At 40.8% G+C, this 23,786-nt stretch overlaps 1 protein-coding gene across 1 annotated transcript; it reads right to left on the bottom strand.

The window, feature by feature from the left end:
- Positions 1 to 475: 475 nt before the first annotated feature.
- On the bottom strand, positions 476 to 22,305 carry abcc1 (ATP binding cassette subfamily C member 1 (ABCC1 blood group)). Its single transcript, XM_080044071.1, has 31 exons — positions 22,171 to 22,305; positions 20,930 to 21,106; positions 20,319 to 20,447; positions 20,078 to 20,215; positions 19,780 to 19,905; positions 18,421 to 18,482; positions 18,006 to 18,137; positions 16,779 to 17,006; positions 16,043 to 16,220; positions 15,405 to 15,566; positions 14,755 to 14,847; positions 13,248 to 13,451; positions 12,503 to 12,649; positions 12,036 to 12,123; positions 11,803 to 11,872; positions 11,452 to 11,578; positions 11,131 to 11,307; positions 9,834 to 10,001; positions 9,210 to 9,384; positions 9,033 to 9,099; positions 7,995 to 8,121; positions 7,523 to 7,730; positions 6,146 to 6,456; positions 5,828 to 6,027; positions 5,308 to 5,434; positions 5,111 to 5,212; positions 4,724 to 4,870; positions 4,459 to 4,617; positions 4,069 to 4,235; positions 3,354 to 3,548; positions 476 to 3,243 (listed from the first exon to the last, which is right to left on the bottom strand). Exons 1-31 carry the CDS (start codon positions 22,216 to 22,218, stop codon positions 3,135 to 3,137), a joined length of 4,548 nt encoding a protein of 1,515 aa, XP_079900197.1. The 5' UTR covers positions 22,219 to 22,305; the 3' UTR covers positions 476 to 3,134.
- Positions 22,306 to 23,786: the final 1,481 nt, after the last annotated feature.

Here is a 23,786-nt window from a genome sequence, read left to right as displayed (position 1 = left end):
AGTTTCGGGAGCTGTCACATTCATCACTGCCTCTTCTGATTTCTCCAAGTAACATTTGATTTCTTTATCAAATAAATTGTAACAATAGTTTGTAGCTAAGTGTAACAAATGCAGATTATTCAAATTCATTGAACAAAGATGTTCTCTGGCCTATATTAACAATTAAAACATCTAAAGACAATGTATTCAAATTGGACAAAAATAGCCTACTATGGTGAATTTTAATAATTTGGCCAATAAATTGATAGGCTAAATCTAAAAAAAAAATATTATTTCAATCTTGTTAACTATGCCATAATTTACAGACAGCTTCATTCTAGGGAGTGTAGAGAGGGCATTACCCTACGACCATTTGGGCTGACTAAGTAGGCCTAAGCTACTCTTTAGTTGTATTAAGTTTGGTCAATTTACTATCCATTTAAATTAAATCTAGGCCTAACAATGTTATGCACTAGAAAAATAAAACAAGGACATTCAATGGTTTTATTTCAAAAGTAAATACACAAATCAATACATAAAACATCAGATATTCACTTTGTAATCATAAATATGTCACACAAATATATGCTTTACTAAATCTCAACATGCTTTGAATCATGTGCTGCCTTTGACACAACCAAATTCTTTTATGTGTACAATCAACAAAAGCAGAACCTGTAGGCATACGTCGCTGTTCTCCCGGCGAGCCCTAGCTTTAACCACCAGTTTTCCAAAAGTGAAACATAACCTTAAATTGAATCCAAGTTCTAAGGGCAGATTAGGGCCATGAGAAAAACAAACTTCTAAGTTATAAGTGTTCCATCTGAATTTTGATCAAATAAATCTCCAACCCAAAATTCTTCAGAATGCAACTTAATGGGGAATTTTGGAAATGTATTTTATTCTCAAATTGAATTAAACATATCTTATTCTTTTTTTTAAGAATTCACATGCCTCAAAAGTTTTTTTTCTCGTTTGTTTGGCCATAATCTTCTATAAAACCTCTTCTCCAGTCCCACAAAAAAAGAGAAAAAAACAGCAGTATGTTTAGTTTTCCTGGTAACATCCACCCAATGGGCTCTTATGATAAACAAGCCTCTCTTCAATAATATCACTATAGGTGTTTGAGCAGCAGATTTATTTATTTATATTTTTAATAAAATACCTTTAGAGCGTCTAACATTACATACACAATACGTTTCTAGTGCACATTGTTTCTAATGTGCACTAGAAACTTTTGTCCTCTTAACTAGTTTCCTTTGCAGAGTAAACGTTTTCTTGTATGTACAGGTTAAGTTTCACACAAGAAAGCATGTCTTGAGCGCTAGATAGTCCCTTGGAACTACCATATTATTATAACCAAGTCATAATATATATTTGGTGTTATATTTCACTCCTGCTGTTTTTGTTAAGACAAATAGATTTGTTAGTGTACATTATAACCAATTTGTTTAACATGCACTTAAAACTTTGGGACTTCTTTCTTCTGGATCTCTGTATAACCAGCAGCTTAACAAAACTCTCATTCAACAGAATATATCACAGTCACTCACACACTCACTATGACAAACACAGCAATGAAAAGAAATATAAGACATTTTTTGTAATCAATATAAAAACTGCTGTCAGAGTTGAAGTGAGATTTTTTTTTTCCATTGGTTGCTTGTATGACTTATTAGCAGTTAACAAAAGATATGTTATGAGATCTATTTTTATGGGCACATTCAGTACCTTGGTACATTAATAATCCAAAAATCCAACAGTTTTGTTCTTGTGTAGCTGTTTGAAGGTTACCTTTTAAGACTCAAATTCACTTATGTGAAACAGCAGACTGATTGGCATGTTGTCTTGTTTAATCAATTGACTTCAGCATGTCTTCAATGAGTAGAGCCTTGAAACAAATCAGCAGCTTGCACGAACACGTCAACATTAAAGCCGTTTAAATAATAACTCACAATAAATAATAATGAGTGTTGGTTGTAAATTAACAGTAAAGTTGAATCTATAAAAACAGATTCACAGAGTTTGTGCGTTTGTCATTTTTTATGGATCTCTATCTAGTGATGTTCAAGGTTAGCAACCGCCGCTGCCTGGGATATGTGACCTCTCAAGTGCTGTTTCAACAGCTCCACCTCTTCCTGACTATGCTCTGAAACTAAAACCTGGGAAACAGCAAATACTTCCCTCTCAGAACAATCCCTCCTGATGACCTATACAGACAAAGTGGGTTGCCCCATAGCAGCTAGCCTTGCTAGCTACAAGATCAAAAAAGTAGCTGTGTCCCAGCTCAATACAGCTTACTAAAGATGTATCTTTGTCACGGATATGTCCGCTGGGATTTCAGTTTTTTCTTCCAATGATAAATTAAACAAAAGTGGCATATACAGTGGTCTGGTCTCCTTTAGATTGAGTGCAGGCTGCAGATTGTATCAGGTCAGTATAAAACAGCATACTACACAGATGAGTACATGGAACACAGTTAGAACAATAAGTATGTGTGGCATGGAATTGGGACAAAGCAAATGTGAGGCAGAAAAGTCTTACTTAATATTTGCATCTTTCGTAGTCCAGACAAGGGGATGAGCCTCCCCTTGAGCCTGTTTTTATTGCATTGTCCATGTGACTGGTGTCCCACGTCCAGACGTTCTCCTCCAATCGTTGGTGTTCAACGTTTGCTTTTCAAAATGAATGTTTAATTTGAGGGCAGAATTTGGCACTAGATGATTTTGGTAATTTACGGCACCAACGGTCTTTTTTTTGACTGCCCTGAGCGCTGGTTACCACAACCAGGAGTATTCAAGAGACGCACTGCAGTGAATTCTGCCTGTAGAGAAAGACAACTCCCCCTGCTCCTTGCTCAAGCGCAAGTACAATGCTTTGCCAAAATAAAAGTTGTAACATTTCAGGTCGTCGTTCATGGCAGATATAGTAGTGAGAGAACATGGAAAGGGAAAAGACAGCATACATGTGTGTAGTTCAGTGAGGACGTAAGTGTAGGGCGGATCAGGTCAAACCCAACCTTTTGCTTATTTAAATACACTCTACATCTTAGCAATTGCCCTACTTTGTCCTGTCACTCCGTCACTCAGCACGGAGCCTGGGGAGCTGGGACGGGCCCAGAGGAGCAGCTGGAAACAGTGACACACCTCCTGATCTCAGACCAGCCCGCTGTCCTTGGCCATCTTGTAAAAGGCTCCTCTCTGAGCGACCAGGTTGGAAGGGGAGTCAAACTCTGCCATCTCTCCCTTATCCAACATCAGGACTCTAGAGGAGACACAGCACTCATACAGTTATTGCTGTAAAAGTTGCACAGAGAGTTAGCAGTTCTACAGCTGCTTCTTAGAGCACAGTCACACTAGACTCGAGCATGTTACCTGGAGTAGTCCATAATGGTGTTAAGGCGGTGAGCTATTGTCAGGACGGTGCTGTCCTCAAACTGAGAGCGGATGGTGGACTGGATCAGTTTGTCTGTCTCCATGTCCACAGCTGCGGTGGCCTCGTCTAGAACCAGGATCTTGGTCTTCCTCAGCAGGGCTCGGGCTAAGCACAGCAGCTGTCTCTGACCCACACTGCAGGGGGAACAAACACACAGACACAGTCAGCAAACACAGCCACACTGAAGCTGTGTTTGGGCCTGGTTCAGGATACATAGCCCCTGGTCCTATTTGGGTTTGGTAAAGAGATTTGAGATATGTAGTTTTGTACTGCTTTCTTGAGACAAAACATTTGGATATTTCATTCCACCGTGTGGCTTTCTGGAAGGATTTGATAATAATGGCTATGTATAGTTAGTGAAGCTTAATGGTTCCTGTTAAAGCCCAGACAATTGAATTACAATTACTTCTAGTCCTACTGCTTCTCCTGTATTGATTTGTGTTAAGTCTTCTGAGTTAGTGTTAAAAAAATAAAAAAGTGAGAGCAGCAGAGTCACAACATGACTGTGTTGTTGTCCTGATGGAAAGTTGCTGTCTTGTTGAAATAACAGGTCAACACAGAGGAAGTAGTGCATTTACTTATGCCTCTTCTAGGGCTGCACAATATATTGAAAAGTTATCAGCGTACACATAACATAAAGACGGTATACAGTACCTGAAGTTCTCTCCTCCTTCGCTGCACTCGTGGCTGAGTTTGTTTGGCAGGCCGGACACGAAGCCCTTGAGATGGGAATACTCCAGAGACCTCCATACTTCCTCATCTGTGTAGCTGTCAAAGGGATCCAGGTTCATCCTCAGAGAGCCTGAAAACAGCACTGGGTCCTGGAGAGAGAGGGGGGGGGGGGGCGGTTAGGTCTGTTCATCACATCATTGGATACACTGTTTTATCAGCACACTGATACCAGGGATAAGTCAGTTAGCTGGGGAACTTTCTTAGAGGGGTGCTGCCTTAAAGAAGCAGCGACACCCACACCAAATGACTGGCTGTGCTAAATACCGTAATCGAATTGAAGCCATGTAAGCCCATACTCTTTTCTGCACTTACCTGTGGTATAATGGTGATTCGAGAGCGGAGCTCGTGGAGGCCCAACTGAGCAATATCCACCCCATCTATGAAGATGCTGCCCTCGGCTGCCTCGATGATCCGGAACAGACCCAGAGTCAGGGAGGACTTCCCCGCTCCAGTGCGCCCCACAATCCCCACCTTATGGAAAGCAAATATTAGTGGCCATAGAAATACTCTACACATTACATACATCAATACAGATGATGGGATACACACACACTGCCTCAAAACTGTAAAGGCAGACCTTTTCTCCTCCTTGAATGTTGATGGTGATGTTGCGGATGGCGGGGTCCAGATCGTGGCGGTAGCGCAGAGTGAAGCCTCTCATCTCTATGCAGCCAGCAGTGGGCCAGCCTGGGGGGAGGATGGAAGGCTCCTTGCTCCACTCTGCCTGGTGGTCAGAATGTCAAAATGTCTCATTATCTTGAATACAGCGTTCTCTGTAATATTGAAAAAATCCTGCCAAGTCGAAAATCTTCAAGAGCCGACTCAACAAACCCCCCCAAAATCATTGTTCTGCAACTGAATTTTTACCAAACAAATATTTAATCAGTTCGATGTACACGGGGCAATGGAACACAAAAGGAAATTCATCATCAACCCCAAGATCACAAGATTTTCTTTTTGGTACCTCTTTCTCCGTGTCATTGTACTCTTTGACTCTCTCCACAGCCACTATGTTGGTCTCCACCTCTGAAGACATCCTCACCAGCCAGGTCAGGGAGGCCGTCAACTGCACATGGGACACAGATTCAATATAACTCAATTTTGAGAATATTAAATTCAATGCTTTTAAGACCCCACGGGGAACCCTGGATGAGTGTTTACCTGGAGGGCATAGGAGATAGACAGCCCCATGATTCCTGGGCTCAGGCTCTCTCTGGCGATGACGGCAAACAAAGCAGCAAACGTCACAATGAAGTTTCCCACAAACTCCAAGCGAATTGCCAGCCACCTGCACCAACACAGATTCATCCACATGTAAGGACACTAGAGGAATGTTGTGGGGAACTTTGAAAGGTTTGAATACCTCAGAACTCAACTTTTTTAATTGATAAATTATTCTTAACTTGTGCTCAAACACATAGCTATGGTCTTAAAATTAAATTATCTTTCATAGTGAAAAATAAATAAATAAATAAAAAATAGACCATGGAATTTGGATTGGTATGTTCTTCAGAGTTTTTAGTCGATTGTAGATTGTAGTTCTAGGCTGCGAAGTAGATTGCAGCCATATCGGAACCGATACCGATACTCTATTGGATCGGTCCAATCCCTAGAAAATTCATAAAAAGCAGCTGGAAAATGCCTGGTGTCAGCAGGTAGAGTAGTAGCAGCAGAGTCTGACCTGTTTGCTACTATGCTGGGGTAGTAAGCCTTCTGGTTGTGGTCCACGCGCTCGTCACTCTCTCGTATGAAGCGCTGCTGTTCACCGAACGCTCTGATGACGGAGGTGCCCAGCAGTGTTTCACTGAAGTGTGTGTAGATGGGTGAACGGCTGACAGACTCCAGGCGCTTCAGCTGCCGAGAGGACGCCACGTAAAACCTCTGCACAGAGAAAGGAAAGTCACATCTGACAACTGGTTTTAAATGGACATCAAAAAGAAAAAAATACACAAAAAGAAAAAAAAGTGATGGATTTGCCTTTTGCAAATTTCAAACCAACCTGTACGAAAAAGTAGAGCAGGCCGAGGAAAGGAATGATGATGGCAACCAGCGGTGTGGCAATGAGGATGACCACACAGGAACCCAACACGTTGAAGAGAGAGCCTGTGAACATCTTTATAATGCTGGGGATGACTGTGTCGATGGTGTCTATCTCTTTGGCAAAGCGGTTGACCAGGTTCCCGCTGGGCGTTTTCTCAAAGAAGGCCATGGGGGAGCGCAGCACATCGTACAGCATGGACTGGTGCAGGAAGCGGGAGGCCAGGATGCCCCCGATGGACATGGACAGGGAGTAACCAAAGACCGCCAAGCCTAAAAGGGAACAGTCCCATAAACCCATGGGGTAGGATGAGTTTAAAACACATCCACACAGTGAGGTCCATAGTTTATATATGTGAGTATAGTATAGCAGGAGCTACTGGTAAGACAGGAAAATAAAAGCTTGATTAGCTTTACTTTTTTTCAGAAAAACTTCAGCGATTCAAGAGAATGCTTGCAACATAACCGATTACAGTGCCTAGGCTGTGTTTTAACACAGGATATTTCTGTGCACACACAGTCAGTGTGTTTACATGCAGACTCATAATCAGGTAAATAAACGAATAAGACTTCAACAGGACTTGTAACATTAACGGACAAGCGAAGTCGGATAAGAACACCTAGATAACTCGTTCATAGTCGGCATTCTCTCTGCATGTATACAGGGATCGGATATCGGAGTTCTCTTTCTGCGCTTGCTCGTGAATCCCTGCGGAGGATTTCACAATGAAGTGGAAGGAGACAACGTAAAAAATAGTAGGGTTATTGCCAGAAGGGAACCGGATGTGGCTCTATAACCACTTGTTGAAAGGGCTACAGCGCCACCTAGCATAGTGGAGACAGCCCTGCATCGGACATTTATCCGATTCCTGAAAGGCCATGTATACTCAGACTAGTGACACGGTCCGTTCGAGTGTCTAGTTCGGTATATGTCTTAATCCAATCTAGTTGTGCCATGGAAACGCACTGACTGTGGGAAGGTAGTTGATCGTTATGAGATAATCACTCCTTTTGGAAAAAAGTGATTTTGTCAAAAAGGTCTGCATTAGCAAAACAGCAATTGGTTACCAGCAACAACTCAGCTGTAAAATGATCTTTTAGATTTTGTTACCCAATATATTGTTACAAGGAGTGGGGATGGGTTGAGTGTCAAGTGTGAATGACAATGACTTCATCAAAACAACTTTCCTGTCCTTCTGGTGTATCAGTGAATCTTGTCTCAATGTTTGCCTTTGTTCCATATGTGTGTGTGTGTGTGTGTGTGTGTGTGTGTCTGTGTGTGTGTCTGTGTCTGTGTGTGTGTGTCTGTGTGTGTGTGTGTGTCTGTGTGTGTGCTCACCCTGGGACAGTCCCAGAGCCCCGTAGACCTGCAGTCTCATGTGCCTGTTGGGCTGGGTGCCGTTGACCACGGGGTCGTCGGTCCACAGGCTCAGCCAGTAGTTAGAGAACAGGGACAGCAGGTTGTGGGACAGGAACAGCAGCAGAACGATGATGGACAGGATCACTCCAATGGCTTTCAGGTAGGCCCAGAACACAGACAGCTTGACCTGGGGAGAGATTAGTAATTAGTAATCTATATACACTATGAATTATGTATAACTTCATGAAATACTCTAAGTGACTACTTGTACTATGGTTATGTTGATGTTACATTTAAAATATCTTCCCTATTCTGACTATTGTAAGGATTTACTTGATGCCCTAGTCAAACTGAATTTTTGTATTATGCCTTGTTTAGGATTACATTTTATTGCACCGTTACCCCAAAAGAAATGAAAAACCAATAGAAAATTGTGATGTAGATGACTTACCCGTCCGGTGCGGGCCTTGTCAGCCTCTGTCAGCTTGCCCATCTCAGGATTCTTGGCCTTCTTGTCCAGCACCTTCTCCTCTTTGCCCGTCTGGGACAGTGTGGAAACACTGTCAACACTGGGACTGCTGCACACATGGGGAACAATATAAATGTACAGTAAAAAAAACTTCAAAATAAAACGGACTAGTTTTCAGTGAAATAAACAGTCTACTTCTACTTTTTTTTTTTTTTTTACTTTTATGCACACTTTATTAGTGAAGATGTCATTTTAAAATGGATAAATTTGAAAATGTTGCTCGTCATCGTACACTAAATAACCCAAAAGGTCAAAGTGAAAACATGTTTTTATAAAAATTGATAAAAAGATCAAAAACTTGAATTTCTTCTTTATGCACGTATTCAGACTCAGAAACTCTATAGAAGTCCTTTTGGCAGGGATTACCAGTCTGCGTTGATTTCTGGACAGCTGTATTTGGGATTCGAATGGGTATGAATACTTTCTGAAGCCAGTGAACAAAGAGATTCATAGCACTGATTAGATCAATTCTTAAGAACATTCACCCCATGAACAGGTGCTATTCAGTTTTTTACAGAGCCTAAAGCAACAATGAATCGCTCCCACTAACAGGTATTGTCCGTGTCTTCGTGGATATATCGGATTTTTCTGGGCCACAGAGCTCCTTTGTTGTCCATCTTATTCTGCATAATTTTTTTATACTTTATTTTTAACCAGTGTTGAACACCAAAGTGGTATGTAACACAATATTGCATTTAATTGGGACATTTATAAAACATAGCAACAAGGTAAAAAAAAAAAAAAAAAAGTATGACAAAAGGAAAATATAAAACTTCAGATGATCCCAAGATACCAAACCAGATACATTGTGTGCCAATCTCCTCCCTGCATCCCATAATTTGTCTTCAGATGCTTTATTCATCCTTTCATTTTGTTTTGTTGGGTTACAAATACCAACTGTCCAACACTATAAAATGAAATGACATATGTTATGTTAAAACAACTTCCAACTTCACTCACCCAACAGGAGCAGATGCACTGCCGTTCTCCATCACTTTGGTTTGACTCTTTGGTGTGGATTGGGACTCTAAATGTAGGAGAGGAAACAAAAGTTTTCATGAGTATAGATTGATCCCTAAATATCATCTTTAATATGAAAAAATCAGATCCATAGCACAATTTATTTTCATGTCTCACCATCGTCTTCAGTGTGCTCCACAGCGCTGTATGTCTTGAGGAACTCGGAGAAGGCTCCCTCTGTGTCCTTGAGCTGCTGGTAGGATCCCATCTCAGTGATCTCTCCCTCCACCATGACCAGGATCAGGTCTGTCTGGGCCAGGTAACCCAGGCCATGGGTCACCAGCACACGAGTCTACAGCACATACACACATATACATTCAACATGCTGCTGTGTAGGAATGTGTTAACTGTACTATTTCAAAAGGCAGAAAATCCAATGCTGTACTTATTCCAAAGATTTCTTTTAAACCCCTCCAAAACATTCACTATCAGACCGACTATTTTGAATAATACAAATATATTGAAAAAAAATATCCACAGATGGACGTGTAGAACTTTTTCATACCTGAAAGCCTACAACCAACGTAGTCGCAGCAGTCACATTACACAAGTATTTTTCTATTGATGTCGTCTGATAATGAGATTATTCTCAATAAATTGTTTTATTCTATTGCTCCTACTATCCACACATCCCAATTTTTTTTTTTGGGGTGTTTGTTCATGCCTCAAACAACAAATAAATGGGCAATGGGAAAATATGAAAAGTAGCCAAACAATGATCAGTTGTCCGATGGCACACACCTTGTCCCTGAGCAGTCCCTGTGGGCCAATGACCTTGTCAAAGATGTGTTTCCCCACGTGAGCGTCCACAGCAGACTGCGGGTCATCCAGCAGGTAGACGGCTCGGTCACAGTACACGGCCCGGGCCAGGCTCACCCTCTGCTTCTGACCCCCGGACAGGTTCACACCCTGGAAGCAAGAGAGACAGAAGGAGATCAAGGTCTTTACAACCTTTATAGCATACATTTCAGGGCAACTTTCTACTATTAGAAAAACAGGATTTCACACAGACACTGTATCAACAAAATACAATGAAACCATGGTTAAGGAGCTTTAATAAAAAATGCATGTTAATTCACAAACTAAGTAATGTGGAGTAGGGCCCGACCGATTTGTCAGCCGATTTTCGCATATTTCGGAATTATCGCCATCGGCCGATTTTTGTCCGATTTTTTTTTTTTTTTTTTTTTCAAGCAATCATGTGTGATATGTATTTCTGCCCTGGAGGTAGCCTAATTGAATAGCATTAATGCTATAGCCTATTTACAGCAGCAGCAGGAGTGTTGTAATACATTGGATTAATTTACACTGACAGTTCCCCCTGCAACCAATAGCAGAGGCATTGGTCATCGCTTGCCAGTTAATGATAATAATAATAATTGATAGAATTTATATGGTGCTTTTTTGGCGGTCATTCAAAGACACTTTACATCATAGAGAATCATACATGTAGAAAAAGAAAACAAAATACAGAAAAAATTTAAATAAGGTTTGAAGTGGAGTCAGGTGTCATTATGCTTCCTTAAAGAGGTGAGTTTTGAGTTGACTTTTGAATTAGTTTATTGAGTCTGAGATGCTGATGTTTGGGGGAGGGAGTTCCAGAGGGTTGGGTGCAGTAAGATAAAATGCATAATGTCTGAATTTAGACATTTATTTGTTACACGTTATTTTTTTTAGACAATGCGTATTGCAATAAAGAAAAAGTTCCTGTACATATTTTCAACAGTAAAAGGTATATATATATTTAAGGGTTTTTTCAATATATATTTTGGGGATTTTTTAATTTATTTTTTAAATCGGCCGATTTAATCGTAAATCGTAATTTTTATCTGAAAATAATCGGCATCGGCACTCCAAAATCAATATCGGTCGGGCCCTAATGTGGAGACAGGCCTTGCTGTCAGCTGTGCAGCTATTCTATTCTATTCTATTCTATTCTATTCTATTCTATTCTATTCTATTCTATTCTATTGCCACAGTGTTTTAAAAGCAAACCACTTGGACACCTCTTGGAGAGCCTACATGGGTGGATCCATACCTTCTCTCCAATCTCAGTCTCGTCTCCAGCAGGAAGGATCTCCAGGTCGGGCTGCAGGGCACAGGCCTCCACCACGCGCTGGTACCAGGCCTCTCTCCTCTCCTGACCAAAGATTATGTTGTCTTTCAGAGTGGTGTTCTGGATCCAGGCCTGCTGGGGAACATAGGCCACCGAACCCTGCAGGGACACACAAACACCACTTTAAGTTATTGAGCACACAACCCATTGTTGTGCAATATTGTTAACAGTTTTTGGCGTGAAATGATCCTAAGACAATACAATGTCGTAACATTAAGTGTGTGTCAGAGCGGGAGCAGCCACCTTGACGGCCACGGTTCCTTCTAGTTTGTCCATCTCTCCGAGCAGAGCAGAGAGCAGCGAAGACTTTCCAGAACCCACGTGTCCCACCACCGCCACCAGAGAGCCTTCTGGGATACACACATTCAGCCTGCAGACACACAGGGAGATTCAACTCACGTCACTTTCATTTAGGGAAAAAGCTTTGTTTCTTAATAAAGAATGAATTACACATTGCTTGCGTGGAGGAATAATAAGGAACCCTCCTTCATCATACATGTTGGTGTGCAAGTATTTTTATACTTTTGAGTATTGTAAATATAAATTTATTCATGTGCATGCACTAAAGCTCCCCTGAGGAAAAATGACACGTACGTTTTGAGTGTCGGTGCTTCTGTTTTTGACCAGCTGAAAACTCCATCCACTACGGAGATACTGTGTGGGGCTAGGGTAGAGAGAAAGAAGAGATGTATTAACAGACTGCTGGTGAAATACCTCCATATACATACACACATAATAAGCACAGGAATGGAGATGAACACAACATGTGTGAACATATAGTTGAGTGACAGATGAATAAAATGAATAAAGTCCAGTCAAAGACTCACAGCCTGCTACTGGTTTGTGCTCCACACTGTCCTCCTGCAGCTCTTCGTGTGACAGAAACACCCTCAACCTCTTCAGGGACACGCTGGCCTGGACACAACACACACAGAGGGAAAGCTTTTTACAGTGGCCTCTGTGTTACTCAGAAGATTTTATAACTTGTATATAAGTCAATTGTTGAGTGCGGTTTCACTTTCAATTAGCTATCACGTGTTAATAAACTGTTGTTAAACAGTTTACAAAGCTTAAGCTGTGTACACCAGATTTTTTATTCGGACAGGTAGCAGATTGTGAGGAGATATTCACTGACAAAATGATTTGTCAACAAATATTCTCCAGAATCTCTAAAGATTGCAAGTCAAAGAAGAAGTTTTCCAGGGGTTGAGTCAATAGCTAGCAAAACTAGTCAGAAATGTGTTGGGACACTGGAGACAACCAAGCGTGACTTGTGTGCTGAGCATGTAAATACCTGCACCATACTACTGATGACCATTGGCAGCATGTTGAGAGGGAAACGCAGGATGTTGAAGAGCGCCAGGGACACAAAGGCCTTCTGGGCGTCCAGAACGTTGCGTTCGTCTATCAGCACGTAGACGCTGAAAGTGGAGAGGGCCACCTGGTAGGAGAGAGAGAGAGATCACACAGAGAGGAGGATCAGGGATTACAGCGCTTTGCTTTTTCACAAAATAAGACAAGTTAAAAAGGTGCACTATGTAACTTTGGGTTTGTCAGAGAAGTGAACATTTTCTAAAGGTATATTCTCATAACTGAATAAGTTTTTTATTTAGGAAAAATTGGATCCCTCGAACACTGTTTGAGGTAAGAAAAATTACTGAAAAATTACTGTTTCACTGTTGTCGTTTACACAAGCAGGGCCCACAGTTTTGTTGACAACCATATTCTGGTTTTACGTTTGGAACCTTACCAGGTTCCTCAAAATAATTAGTTTTTGATTTATGATGATAGACTTATTCAATACTATACTGTAGAGTATATACATTTTGTTTACTAACTGCAGGCTCTGCAGATGTAAACAAATCCCCATCATCTGAAACTACATAGTGCACCTTCAAGCCATTAAGGTTCTCTACAAATTAGGTGCAGATTGTTTTGAAATTTGGACACTTGCAATCCTGTCCTTTTATACCAGTCTGTATAGATGCTGGTGCTGGGTTAGCTGAACCCCATGATGGTAAGAGTGTCCCTGGACTTACCAGGAAAGGTGCACAGACCCAGGTGAAGGTGGATATTGCTCCTAGGTACGCTGCCTTCTTCAGGACCTTCAGCTCACTCTCGCGGATCTCTGAGACCTTGTCCTTGAAGGCCAGCTCCCAGGCGTACAGCTTCAGCACCTTGATGCCGTTCAGCATCTCGTTCATCAGCTTTATGCGATTGTCCTTGCTCTTCATCTGAGCCACCTGCACCACACAAACACACACATTCAGCATGTTTAAACAAACAAACACACAGACAATGCTACAAACACACACAAGGTTAACTGTAATTATTCAGTGTTTGCACCTTGACTATGAGGAACTTTCAGTTTGATGATTCTAGCACACCCATTGGACAAAAGTAGTAGTGCTTTTACGACACCAGAGCCTGAGATCTTTGCTAAGAAGCAAGTGAAAGAATGAGCAGGATGCATGGCCATGAAGTAATGTCTTGTGACTGTCAGTTTAATAATGTTAATATGACAATGGTGAAACAAAGCAAACTTTGTTTTAGTAGCATTCATAAACACTGATTTTTTCCATCTGCCTGTCGTAATTAGTTTTGTCTGAGTTGGGCGGGAATTCAGTCCTGAGCAAAGGCATTAAATATAACTGTATAAAAATAGTATTCTTTTCACTGATGGTCTCGTTTGCTGTAGCTGGTCATTTTAGAAAAAATAAAACTGTCTCACAAACATTTAGAGAGTTCCTCGTAGGAGGTTGAAGTAGAATCTCTGTTGGTTTTCCATAATGGAAAACCAACGGACCATATGTAATTGAGCGAAAGTAAAACATGGTCAATGGCACTGTGAGGATTTTTAGTTCTAATTTTAATGATGAATATACCCCCCTCATTAATTTGTATTTAACCATTGTGTAATCATTTAAACAATTTATATATTCTACACATTTGACTTTAATAAATGTTCTCACTCAACATTTCTCTGTGCTGTGGAAACAAAGAGGTGAAACAGCTATAAAACCTAACTTGATTCTCCCATTGATAAGCAACATTCCTGAGGCCTGCTAAGACCAAGGCCTTGCTGCTCAAACAAATTGTAAACACTCTATCAGGCTGGGAAGCTTAAGCCAGTCAGTAAAATTCAGCAGAGGACGTCCGGAGATGTGCAAGAAGATGACCCCCGAAACCAGACGACAGCAATAAAAACCAATCATTGTCTTTTGTTTAGGGATGTTAAAAAGCCTTGCTGTAGAGAAGAGACTTCACTTTTTTGACTTTTCCTGTCCAGAGAGGCTGCATTACCCTGTCCTGTGATATCAGTTCATTAAACCTCCTCTGATAACTTGGAAACTTTTCTCCATTTCATTCTTTATTTTTGCCTTCCATATTTCCATTAAACGAACGCGTATTTTAACATTTCTGTTAGCACTGCACATGAACACATGCATAATGTGTTTTCTACACATCTTAACACAAAAAGGCTTTTTGTATCGCTTGAAGAGATAGAGAATTGTGTGACAATGTTTGTCTGCAGAGGGGTCCCACCTGGTAGGTTTTGGTTTTCATGGCGATGACACCATTAATAGGGACCATCAGGATCATCACAGCAACTCCAGCCAACACGGACGGACCCAGGTTCTGCACAGCAGCACACCAGAAAACAGTAAAAACACATTAGGCTCTTGCTTAATTTGTTTGACAACAGAGTATTTCAAATATTACTTACTTAACCTAATCACTCACACACACACACCTGCAACTGTGGCAGATCCTGACTTTTCAACAGCTGTTAAGCTTCTCAAAAATGTCCAGCTGTCCACAAACTCCATCACAAAATTGTGCCTATAAATATATATATTTTAATAGCCAACCATTAATAGTGACTCTAGCATCAAAAACTGACCAAGTACTGAAAGTTAGCACTAAATACTTTGTTCGGTCTGGTTAGCATATAATATATTTCATGAGATATTTCTAGATGTCATAACTTTGCCAATTTTATATGAATCTTTTGTTTTTCAAACAGAAAACACAATAAAGAAAAGAAAAGAAAACCAATCTGCTATAGTATATTCCTCAATGTCAAGTATCAAAATATATTATTTTGGTATATGAGTCTACTATGTTTTGGTTATTCTTTCTGATCAAATCACTTTACAGTGCAGTATCAGTCAACAGCTGCTGTGTAACCCTACCTGCCAGAGGAAGTAGAGGGCCAGCACCACCTGCAGAGGGGCCGACCACACCATGTTGATGTACGTGACGAGATCCATGAAGCGCTGAGCGTCCACTGACATCAGGTTGACGATCTCTCCCACTGTGGAGGTTTTGCGTGCTGCGCTGCTTATGACCAAGGCCTGAAAGACAAGCCCACTCAAAAAGGGAACGCAAGTATTTCTCTTTAAACACTCTGAATTATTGTTTGTATTCAGAATATCATGGTCAATCAAGTAACAACCTCTTCTATGGTGTAAACATAGGAAGAAGTGTCTGGATCTTAATAAGAACCATCCACTTCATTACTTGTTAGTTACTCTATGTTTTTATATAATTTCTGTCAGTATTTAATGTAAATCCTTAGCAGAAAGTTAAATTCTAAAATCACTTTATTTTTTAAAGATAATTTTTGGCCATTTTTGCACTTTATTAGATAGTTTGGAGAGACAGAGGTGAAATGGGGCAGAGAGGAGAATGTAATGCAGAGAACAACCACAGGCCGGATTCGAACCGGGTCTGCTGCTTCTTAGGACTGAGCCTCTATGTGCGGGCGCTTTGACCACTACACCACGTGCACCCCCCTTAAAATCACTTCAAAGTAGCAATTGGTCTGTACCTTCCTGTAGACAGCTCCGATGACAGCAGTGCGCAGCCGCATGCCTGAGATGAAGCAGACGTGGAAGTACCTCTGCAGGATGAGCGACTGCACAGAGTTGCAGACGAACAGCAGAGCGACGAAGAAGAAGCCGTGCCAGTAGGGGGCGCTGGAGTTGTTCACAAACTGGATCAGCAGCCTGGAAGGGAAGAAAAGACAACATGTTTACACAAGGCAAGAATTAAATCACCAGAAAAGTGTGTCTCATTTGCTCTCCACAACAACATGTGTGTGTTGATCTATGTGACTGTACATTCTGTCTTATTCTATTCTTACTTCAAAAGCTTAATAGCATAACAAGTTATTTGCCCTTTCCCAAAGAAGGAGGGCCTCCAGAAGTAGCCTTGCTGGCAGCAGTATGATCTTTTCTCTTGGCATCTTTTACTCTTGGACCAAATAGTCAACTGGCGAAATATTGTCTCAAGAAAACTCTTCTTAGTCGAGGTGTGGCAGGTGAATCTATTCATTAATCTTTTTTTAGTCATAAAGTTGTAAAAACAGACAGTACATTAAACAACTGACCGCTGGATTGAGGGAAATAGACGGCTGCAAACAAAAAAATTGACATGTGTGTAACCGTGGTCATTTCACTGCCACATTATTTGTTGCCATTAAAGTGGTCCCCTTGGTCCACAATGACATACACACAGTAATCACCCCAAACACTAATATTAAAAGGTATATGTGGTTTTCTCACCGGAGGATCTCGGGCCCAACGAACATGAGGATGTCCTGGATGGCTTTGTAAAGGCAGGAGATGAGGAAGTAGGGTGCGAAGGTCAAGCACAGTGCCCAGAACAGGGACGGCTCCTTGGTTTTCTGGGGAGGTTTGACGATCAGAATTTCAGACTCTTCCACGGCTCTGCCTTCTTTGTCCTCTCCGCGCGGGGCCTTCTTGGGGGAGTACACCATTTTCTCCTCTGTCCTGGGAAGAGAGAATAGAAGAGAAATTATTAACTGAAATGTTCTAAATAGGGCTGTCAAATTAACGCGTTAATTTCGATTAATTAATCACAGAAAAATTAACGCGATTAAAAAAATGAATGCAGATTAATCGCAATTCTATAGTGCCCTTTGACCCAGTGCAAAAGTGGTGCGCAGCTCGGTGAGCGGCACCGAGCTGCACCTGTAGCTTGCATCATGGCTTGCATACACAGCCCACACGGGTGAAAGGGAGAAAAGTAAAGAGAGAAGCCGAGGGCTCTATGGACGGTTTAAGGGATGCTTTGGGCAAATAAGCATGAAGGTAGGAAGACATCTTACTTTATTCTCCGCAGTGTCTGTGCATTATTGATTTAGTGGGTGCAACAATATAGGTTCAAAACAGTATCTCTCAATCTTCCTCCGTGTGTCTCAATTTTGTTTGCTAGCTGTCTCGTCTCCCGCGTAAACGGACACCCTGTGTGTGTGTGTGTGTGTGTGTGTGTGTGTGTGTGTGTGTGTGTGTGTGTGTGTGTGTGTGTGTGTGTGTGTGTCAATATTTTTGCCTACGAGTACGACGATGGTGAATGAATCGGAATAGGCATCTGTGGAAGTGCAGCGCTGTCTGTTGTGGAGACAGAAGTTACGAGAGGCGGAGAGCGAGAGAAACAAACTGTAGCAGGCTATACAGCTGTTTATAAACAGGTATAAAAGTGTCATAAAAGTATGCGATTAATTTAGATTAATTAATCACAGAGCCTGTAATTAATTAGATACATTTTTTTAATCGCTTGACAGCCCTAATTCTAAATAAAAACAAGTTTGTTGAGAAGAGTCCGAAAATTATTTGTGTGATCTTTTTAAATCACTAAGTGGCCCTTTTGGTCCAATATAAATATCTGCTGGGTATTGGGCAACAATGTTGTTTGTCTTTATTACAAGAAAATGTTGCATTTCTAAGTATTCTATGTATAGTGGTCCCCTTATCTCTTTATCTCCTGACCTTTTGACCTTGTTGCGCTCTGTGTTCCAGCGATAAGCCAGCTGTGGAACCACTTTGTGGGAGCGGTCGTCAGGGTTTAGAGACCACAGGTCCTTCTCTTCCAGTGGACGCTTGTAGCCCGTCACTATCATCCTGGCGGAGAGAAGAGAGGGGGGTATTTAAAAGGTGGTGTTTCTACAGAATGCTTGTCAAAATAACTTCTCAAAATCAGTGAATATCTCCGCACAATTCGCTACCTGTCCCCACTGTGTGCGCGTTGAAAAAAAAAAAAAGAGCTAGTGTTAATACATAGCTTAGGCTCTGTCAACGGGTAGGTTGCTAGCTACATTGGGTCCCTTTGTTTACATACCAGTTTACAGAGCCTAGGCTGTGTTATAACACAATAAAAGCACATGGAAATGAATGGCCTGCTTACCCAGTGATCCACCAGAAGGTTATTCTGGAGAGGAAGGAAGCTCCAGGCTCAGGGCAAGGGTTCTGAAGACAGAAACAGTAGAGTTATAGACCTAAAAGAGTTGTTTGCTGCAGACACACGGATCAGAGAATTATGAACTTTTTTCATCAGCGTTTACAAGGTGCACAGATTATGTCGTTGATCAGCTGATAATAAAAAAAAATCACACGCTGCTGATTTGCCCCCTCACCCACACTGCAGCAGTGAAATACGGGACACCTACCAGCACATTGGGGTTGTGAATATTTTGGAATCCCACGATTTGATTCATACATATAAAATAAATAAATAATAATATCAGATTTTTTTAATCGATTTTTTCCAATTATGATTTTTTTTGCCAATTATGAAACGATTTTTACATTTATTGTTTTTTTTCCACCACCCCCTACACCTGATCACCGCAATTTGTGTCAAAATCAGCCTCCTCCTTCTCGTCTGAATCATAACTCAAGTCAAATCTGACGACACAGATGTGAAACACATTTTTAGATTCAACGTGACTTACACTTCCTTAGACTATCACTAACTGAGTAAATGTCCATAAATCTGCAAAGAAATTGTGGGGAAAAACAGAGGTATGTTATAAAAAGGATGTCAGGCTTTGAAAACCTTTAGGATGGGAGGGTAAACCTCATAGGGCCCTATTGGAAGGCTCACACTATGTCCACAGCGCTTGAATGATAATACAGTATAATGCTGTGTCTGAAATCGCGCACTTCTGTACTTACACTTACTTTTTTGAGTGCACTTTGCGCAAAACCGGAGAGTGTGCCAAAATGCAGTGCACTGTAAGTTCCTCGGTCGTGCACTCAAAACGGTCTAAAACTTGAGTGTGGAGCGATGGACACTTTCCACACTCAACGGCCGCCATCTTGCCTACGTAACGGAGAGGACGGGACATTCTAATCAAAATAGAGGAGCTTGAAGCAACCATGGAGACGGACGCGCTCTACAAAAGTTAAATTACACACTGTTTTTGTTTTTCCACGACTAATGTGCCTGTTTTGGCTATCGGTAACACAAGCAGAAAAAAATACCACCGAAGAAGAACCGTCAAAATGCAAAGTCATTTCCGGTAGGTGCGCGACGGCAGTTTGGACAGTACACTGTAGAAATAAGAGCACTGCGTCTATAAGTAAGTGTACTGTAGGGATAATAAAGTGCACTCAATGTAAGTGCACTTACGTAAGTGCGCGATTTCAGACACAGCATGGCTTGTTAAGCTTACTATCACAAACAACATTTACAAAAAAAAAGTGGAAAAGTTTCCTGGATATAAATCAATGTGTGTGTTTACAGTGTGAGGGAGTTACTCACCGAGTCTTTGACGGCCTGGGAGAAGAGTGGCGCCTGGTCGCTAAGGCAGGACAGGAACAGGGCCACCAGCAGCAGGGCATAGTAGATATAGAAGGTGGTGTACCTCCACACACTCACAGTCAATGGCTTTCCAAAGGAAAACAACAGATACAGCAGTTAACCTATTGGAACTCATTGGTGGAAGTTATCAGTTTTGTGAGAGGTAGATTTGCTATAATATTGTACGTGATACATGATTCTTGCAAAAAAAGAAAAATTAAAAAACAATGTTGTTCAGTGGGGGTGGTTGAAGACTGACCTGGTCCAGGGCTTGGAGGATCTTAGATCTGAAGGTGACTGTGGCACAGAGCAGTGCAAGCAGCCAGTAGATCAGCATGACTCCCGACGACTGGACCCCTTTCATGCGCTCATACTGGACAAACAATGTGGCCAGCAACTGGAGCACGCAAACACTTACATTAGAACATATTACAACCGGGCTATAGGTTTCTCATTGAGACAAGCTATTTCCTATAAAAATGACAAAGAGGAACTCTCACCATGGTGAAGCCCAGTACCGTTGGACTGACTAAGTGGACGGCAGCGGGGACATTGCCGCCAAGACTTCTTTCCCAGAAAGAATAAAAGACATCTGACCAGCAGATGATCCATAGTAGAAGGCCAACAGCCTGCGGGGAGAACACCTTCCAGTTACACACTCAGAGAAAGGCACTGTTACTCTTGTATGTGGTTATTGATTGTACAGGATTATTTAGAGCATAATGGGGCACCTATTCATCCCTGTTTCAAAGCAATCATTAAAAGGTGCACCATGTAGTTTCATAGAAGGGGGATTTGTTAACTTTAGCAGAACCTGCCGTTTGTTTACAAAAGATATATTCTCAACATCTAATTCTTAGAAATGAATAATTATGTCGTCATTAATCAAAACTAAAAAAAATTAAGGCACCTGGAACCAAACGTAAGACTAGAATATGTTTGTAAACAAAACTGTGTGTTTCTGGGATCCAATTTTCCAGTGAGGAAAGTTTGTTTGTTCAGTTATGAGAATATACCTTAGAAAATGTTCACTTCTCTGACACGCCCAAAGTGACATACGGTAGTTAAATAATCAACAATGTGCGATGTACAAAATTGACTCTTCACTCACAGTTTTAGCTTTGTTGAGGTGACTCATACATATGTAGCCTCTGTCATGGCTACGGAGGAAGATGAGGTAGATAGGGGCACATATCCAGAGGTAGACGCATGGCAGCCACACCAGGACAGTGTTCTGGAAGCACTGGGTGAGGTCTGGAGAAGAGGTGTTCCATGTGCGGTTCCAATCCTGGTACAGGCAAGACAAAGGAGACGGATCAAACCAAATGGACCACTTGGGAGTACTGTAGGGATGGTCCGATTCAAATATTTTGTCTATCTATGTCGGGCCCATACTGGCAAAAATCATTATGTTTTCCATTTGATGATATGTTTGAATGCCGCTAAATTGCATCCTTCCTCACTGTCTGTCTCAAGGAAACTCCTGACTCAATATGAGTAGTGAATTACTCTAAACAACTGAAAACGGACTGACTTCTACAAATTGCTCTCCTGAAAACATGTCAAATCTGTGGTTTACACGTGAAATAATGTGTTTCCGTAGAATGTCAACAGGTGCTATGTTAGGAAACAAGGGTGTGATTATGGATAGCAGTGGTGTGTCAACATCATGGTGGGAATAGTGCATGTTGGTGGGGCCAATGGCCTTTTTTTTAAATTATTATTAGCTTGAACCACTGCCCCCCAATGACTGATCATGACTATGGCAAATTAAAAGTTATTTTACAATAGAATACCCTATATAAATAAGTAAATGAAGAAAATGTAGGCTATAAATGAATTAATATGCTCCCAATAGGCCTAATAGATTCACAAATACCAAATATTTGAACTGTCATAAAAGAGAATTCTTAAAAGGAAAATTCTCTATTTATTGTAGGCTATATTTCGAGCCAGCTAACGCAGAGGGAGCGAACAGTATGCTACTGCTGCGCGCGAGACATAAAACAAGTGTAAAAAATAAATAAAAAATATACACAAACAATGGCATGTCATGAGTATTGAAGAAGCGTGGGAAGGTGTTATGACCTCGGTGCACTGTGTGCTCACTGTTCAAACAACATTTTAATTGCTCAGGTGAATTGCGGCTATCGAGCGAAGCCAGGCCTACTAATACGTAGGCCTAGGTAGGAATAACGTCAGTTTGTGTGAAGTTGTCTTCGGCAGGCATATGTAACTTACCGGGTCAGAGCTGTTATCGTTAGCATCTGCCGGTAACGTTAGCTAACAACAACAACTGAACATACTTCTAAGACAAAGGAAAAATACAGGAATGTTGTGAAATAAACTCACCCAGAATGGGTCGGAACTATCCAGACTGCAGAACTTGTCGAACCCCATTCAGGGCAAACAAAAAGGGGGTACAAGTCCTGACTGTTTGCAGTGTTTTTGGAGCTCAGCTTTGGTTTTGTAACCTGAATGTAAGGCAAAGCGGAGGTTGCTTCTTCCTCTTCTTCTTCGTTGGTAGTGTAGACGGTAACTGAAATGTGTATACTGCCACCTGCTGGACCAGAGTGTAAGCCACATCCTGACTGCAGACTATTTTATTTAATTTAATTTAGTTTAATTTAATTTAATTTAATTTAATTTAATTTAATTTAATTTAATTTAATTTAATTTAATTTAATTTTATTTTATTTTATTTTATTTTATTTTATTTTATTTTATTTTATTTTATTTTATTTTATTTTATTTTATTTTATTTTATTTTATTTTATACTCGAGGTATCAACAATGATGTTGAGAAACAAAAACAACAATACATACACAATATACAATGCAAATGCATCAAATACACAACAAATTTAACAACTGGTAAAGAGAAAAAAAACAATTGCAAAATTTAAATAGGTGTAGAATGGCTGAAATTAAAATTTAATTGGTAAAAGTACTATATAGCCGGGGCGCTCCGATGGCGTAGTGGAAAGAGCGCGTACCATATTGGCACTGGCCTTCGTTGCATGTGGTCCTTTACTGCTGGTCATACCACCTCTCTCTCAGTCTCCCCATTTCAACTCTGTACTATCTAATAAAGCTTGAAAATGCCAAAAAATGATCTTAAAAAAAAAGTACTATATAGCCCAGTGGTTCTCAATTATTTTCTAGGGGAATTTGCAGCAGTAGTAGCCTACTGGGCTACACTATAAGTAGCCTACTATATAATCAGGGCGGGCATTGTTTTCAAACTGAAGCCTAGCCCAACATTACAGCAGAATATGATCGTGCTCTGTCCTGTGCTCACTGTAGACTCATTTTATTCTTGCTACTGTGTAGATACAGCAGGCAACAAATCAAACAGTGCTTTAGTAAGGTGTTGTGTCCCCATGCTACCACCAGAACAGCTTCACTGAAAGTGTGGCATTAATTCTACAAGCCTCTGGAACTCTACTAGAGGGAAGAACATCAGTACGCCAAAAGATATTGCCTCCTTTGGTGTTTTTATGATGGTGATGGAGAATGCTGTCAAACACGTCGGTCCAAAATCTGCGATAGGAGCTCAACTGGGTAGAGATTGGGTGACTGTGAAAGCAATTCACAGCATTTTCATACTCATCAGATCATGTACTGACCCTTTATGTTCTTGGCAGAGGTGTAATGAAACCAAGTACAAGTTTGAGGCACTTGTACTTTACTTGAATATGTTCTTTTTATGCTACTTTATACTTCTACTCCACTATATTTCAGTTGTAAATCTACTTTTTACTCAACTACATTTATCTGATAACTTATGTCACTTTTACAAATTTAGCACATGATACATATGAAGAGTTTATAAAATATTGTATACTACCCAGAAGGATATAGGCCTACAAGCACACATGAAACAATAGTCGATAAATTGACTGACAAAAATGAATTGGCTTTTGACTATTTTGATAAAAGTAATTTGTAATGCAAAATGTCATGGT

Source organism: Ammodytes marinus, assembly GCF_949987685.1.
Source record: "Ammodytes marinus genome assembly, chromosome: 16".
Classification (NCBI taxonomy): Eukaryota; Metazoa; Chordata; class Actinopteri; order Uranoscopiformes; family Ammodytidae; genus Ammodytes; species Ammodytes marinus.
The sequence above is the reverse complement of the archived record's forward strand: the minus strand, read 5'-3'. Positions and strand labels throughout refer to the sequence as shown.

Excerpts from the sequence above, each read along its gene's own strand:
- abcc1 (XM_080044071.1), bottom strand. The coding sequence starts at position 22,218 with ATGGGGTTCGACAAGTTCTGCAGTCTGGATAGTTCCGACCCATTCTGG. Across the intron at positions 9,100-9,209 it reads GGAGCACACTGAAGACGATG|AGTCCCAATCCACACCAAAG; the intron begins GTGAGACATGAA and ends TCCTACATTTAG. Across the intron at positions 6,028-6,145 it reads TGCTCTACTTTTTCGTACAG|AGGTTTTACGTGGCGTCCTC; the intron begins GTTGGTTTGAAA and ends TTCTCTGTGCAG.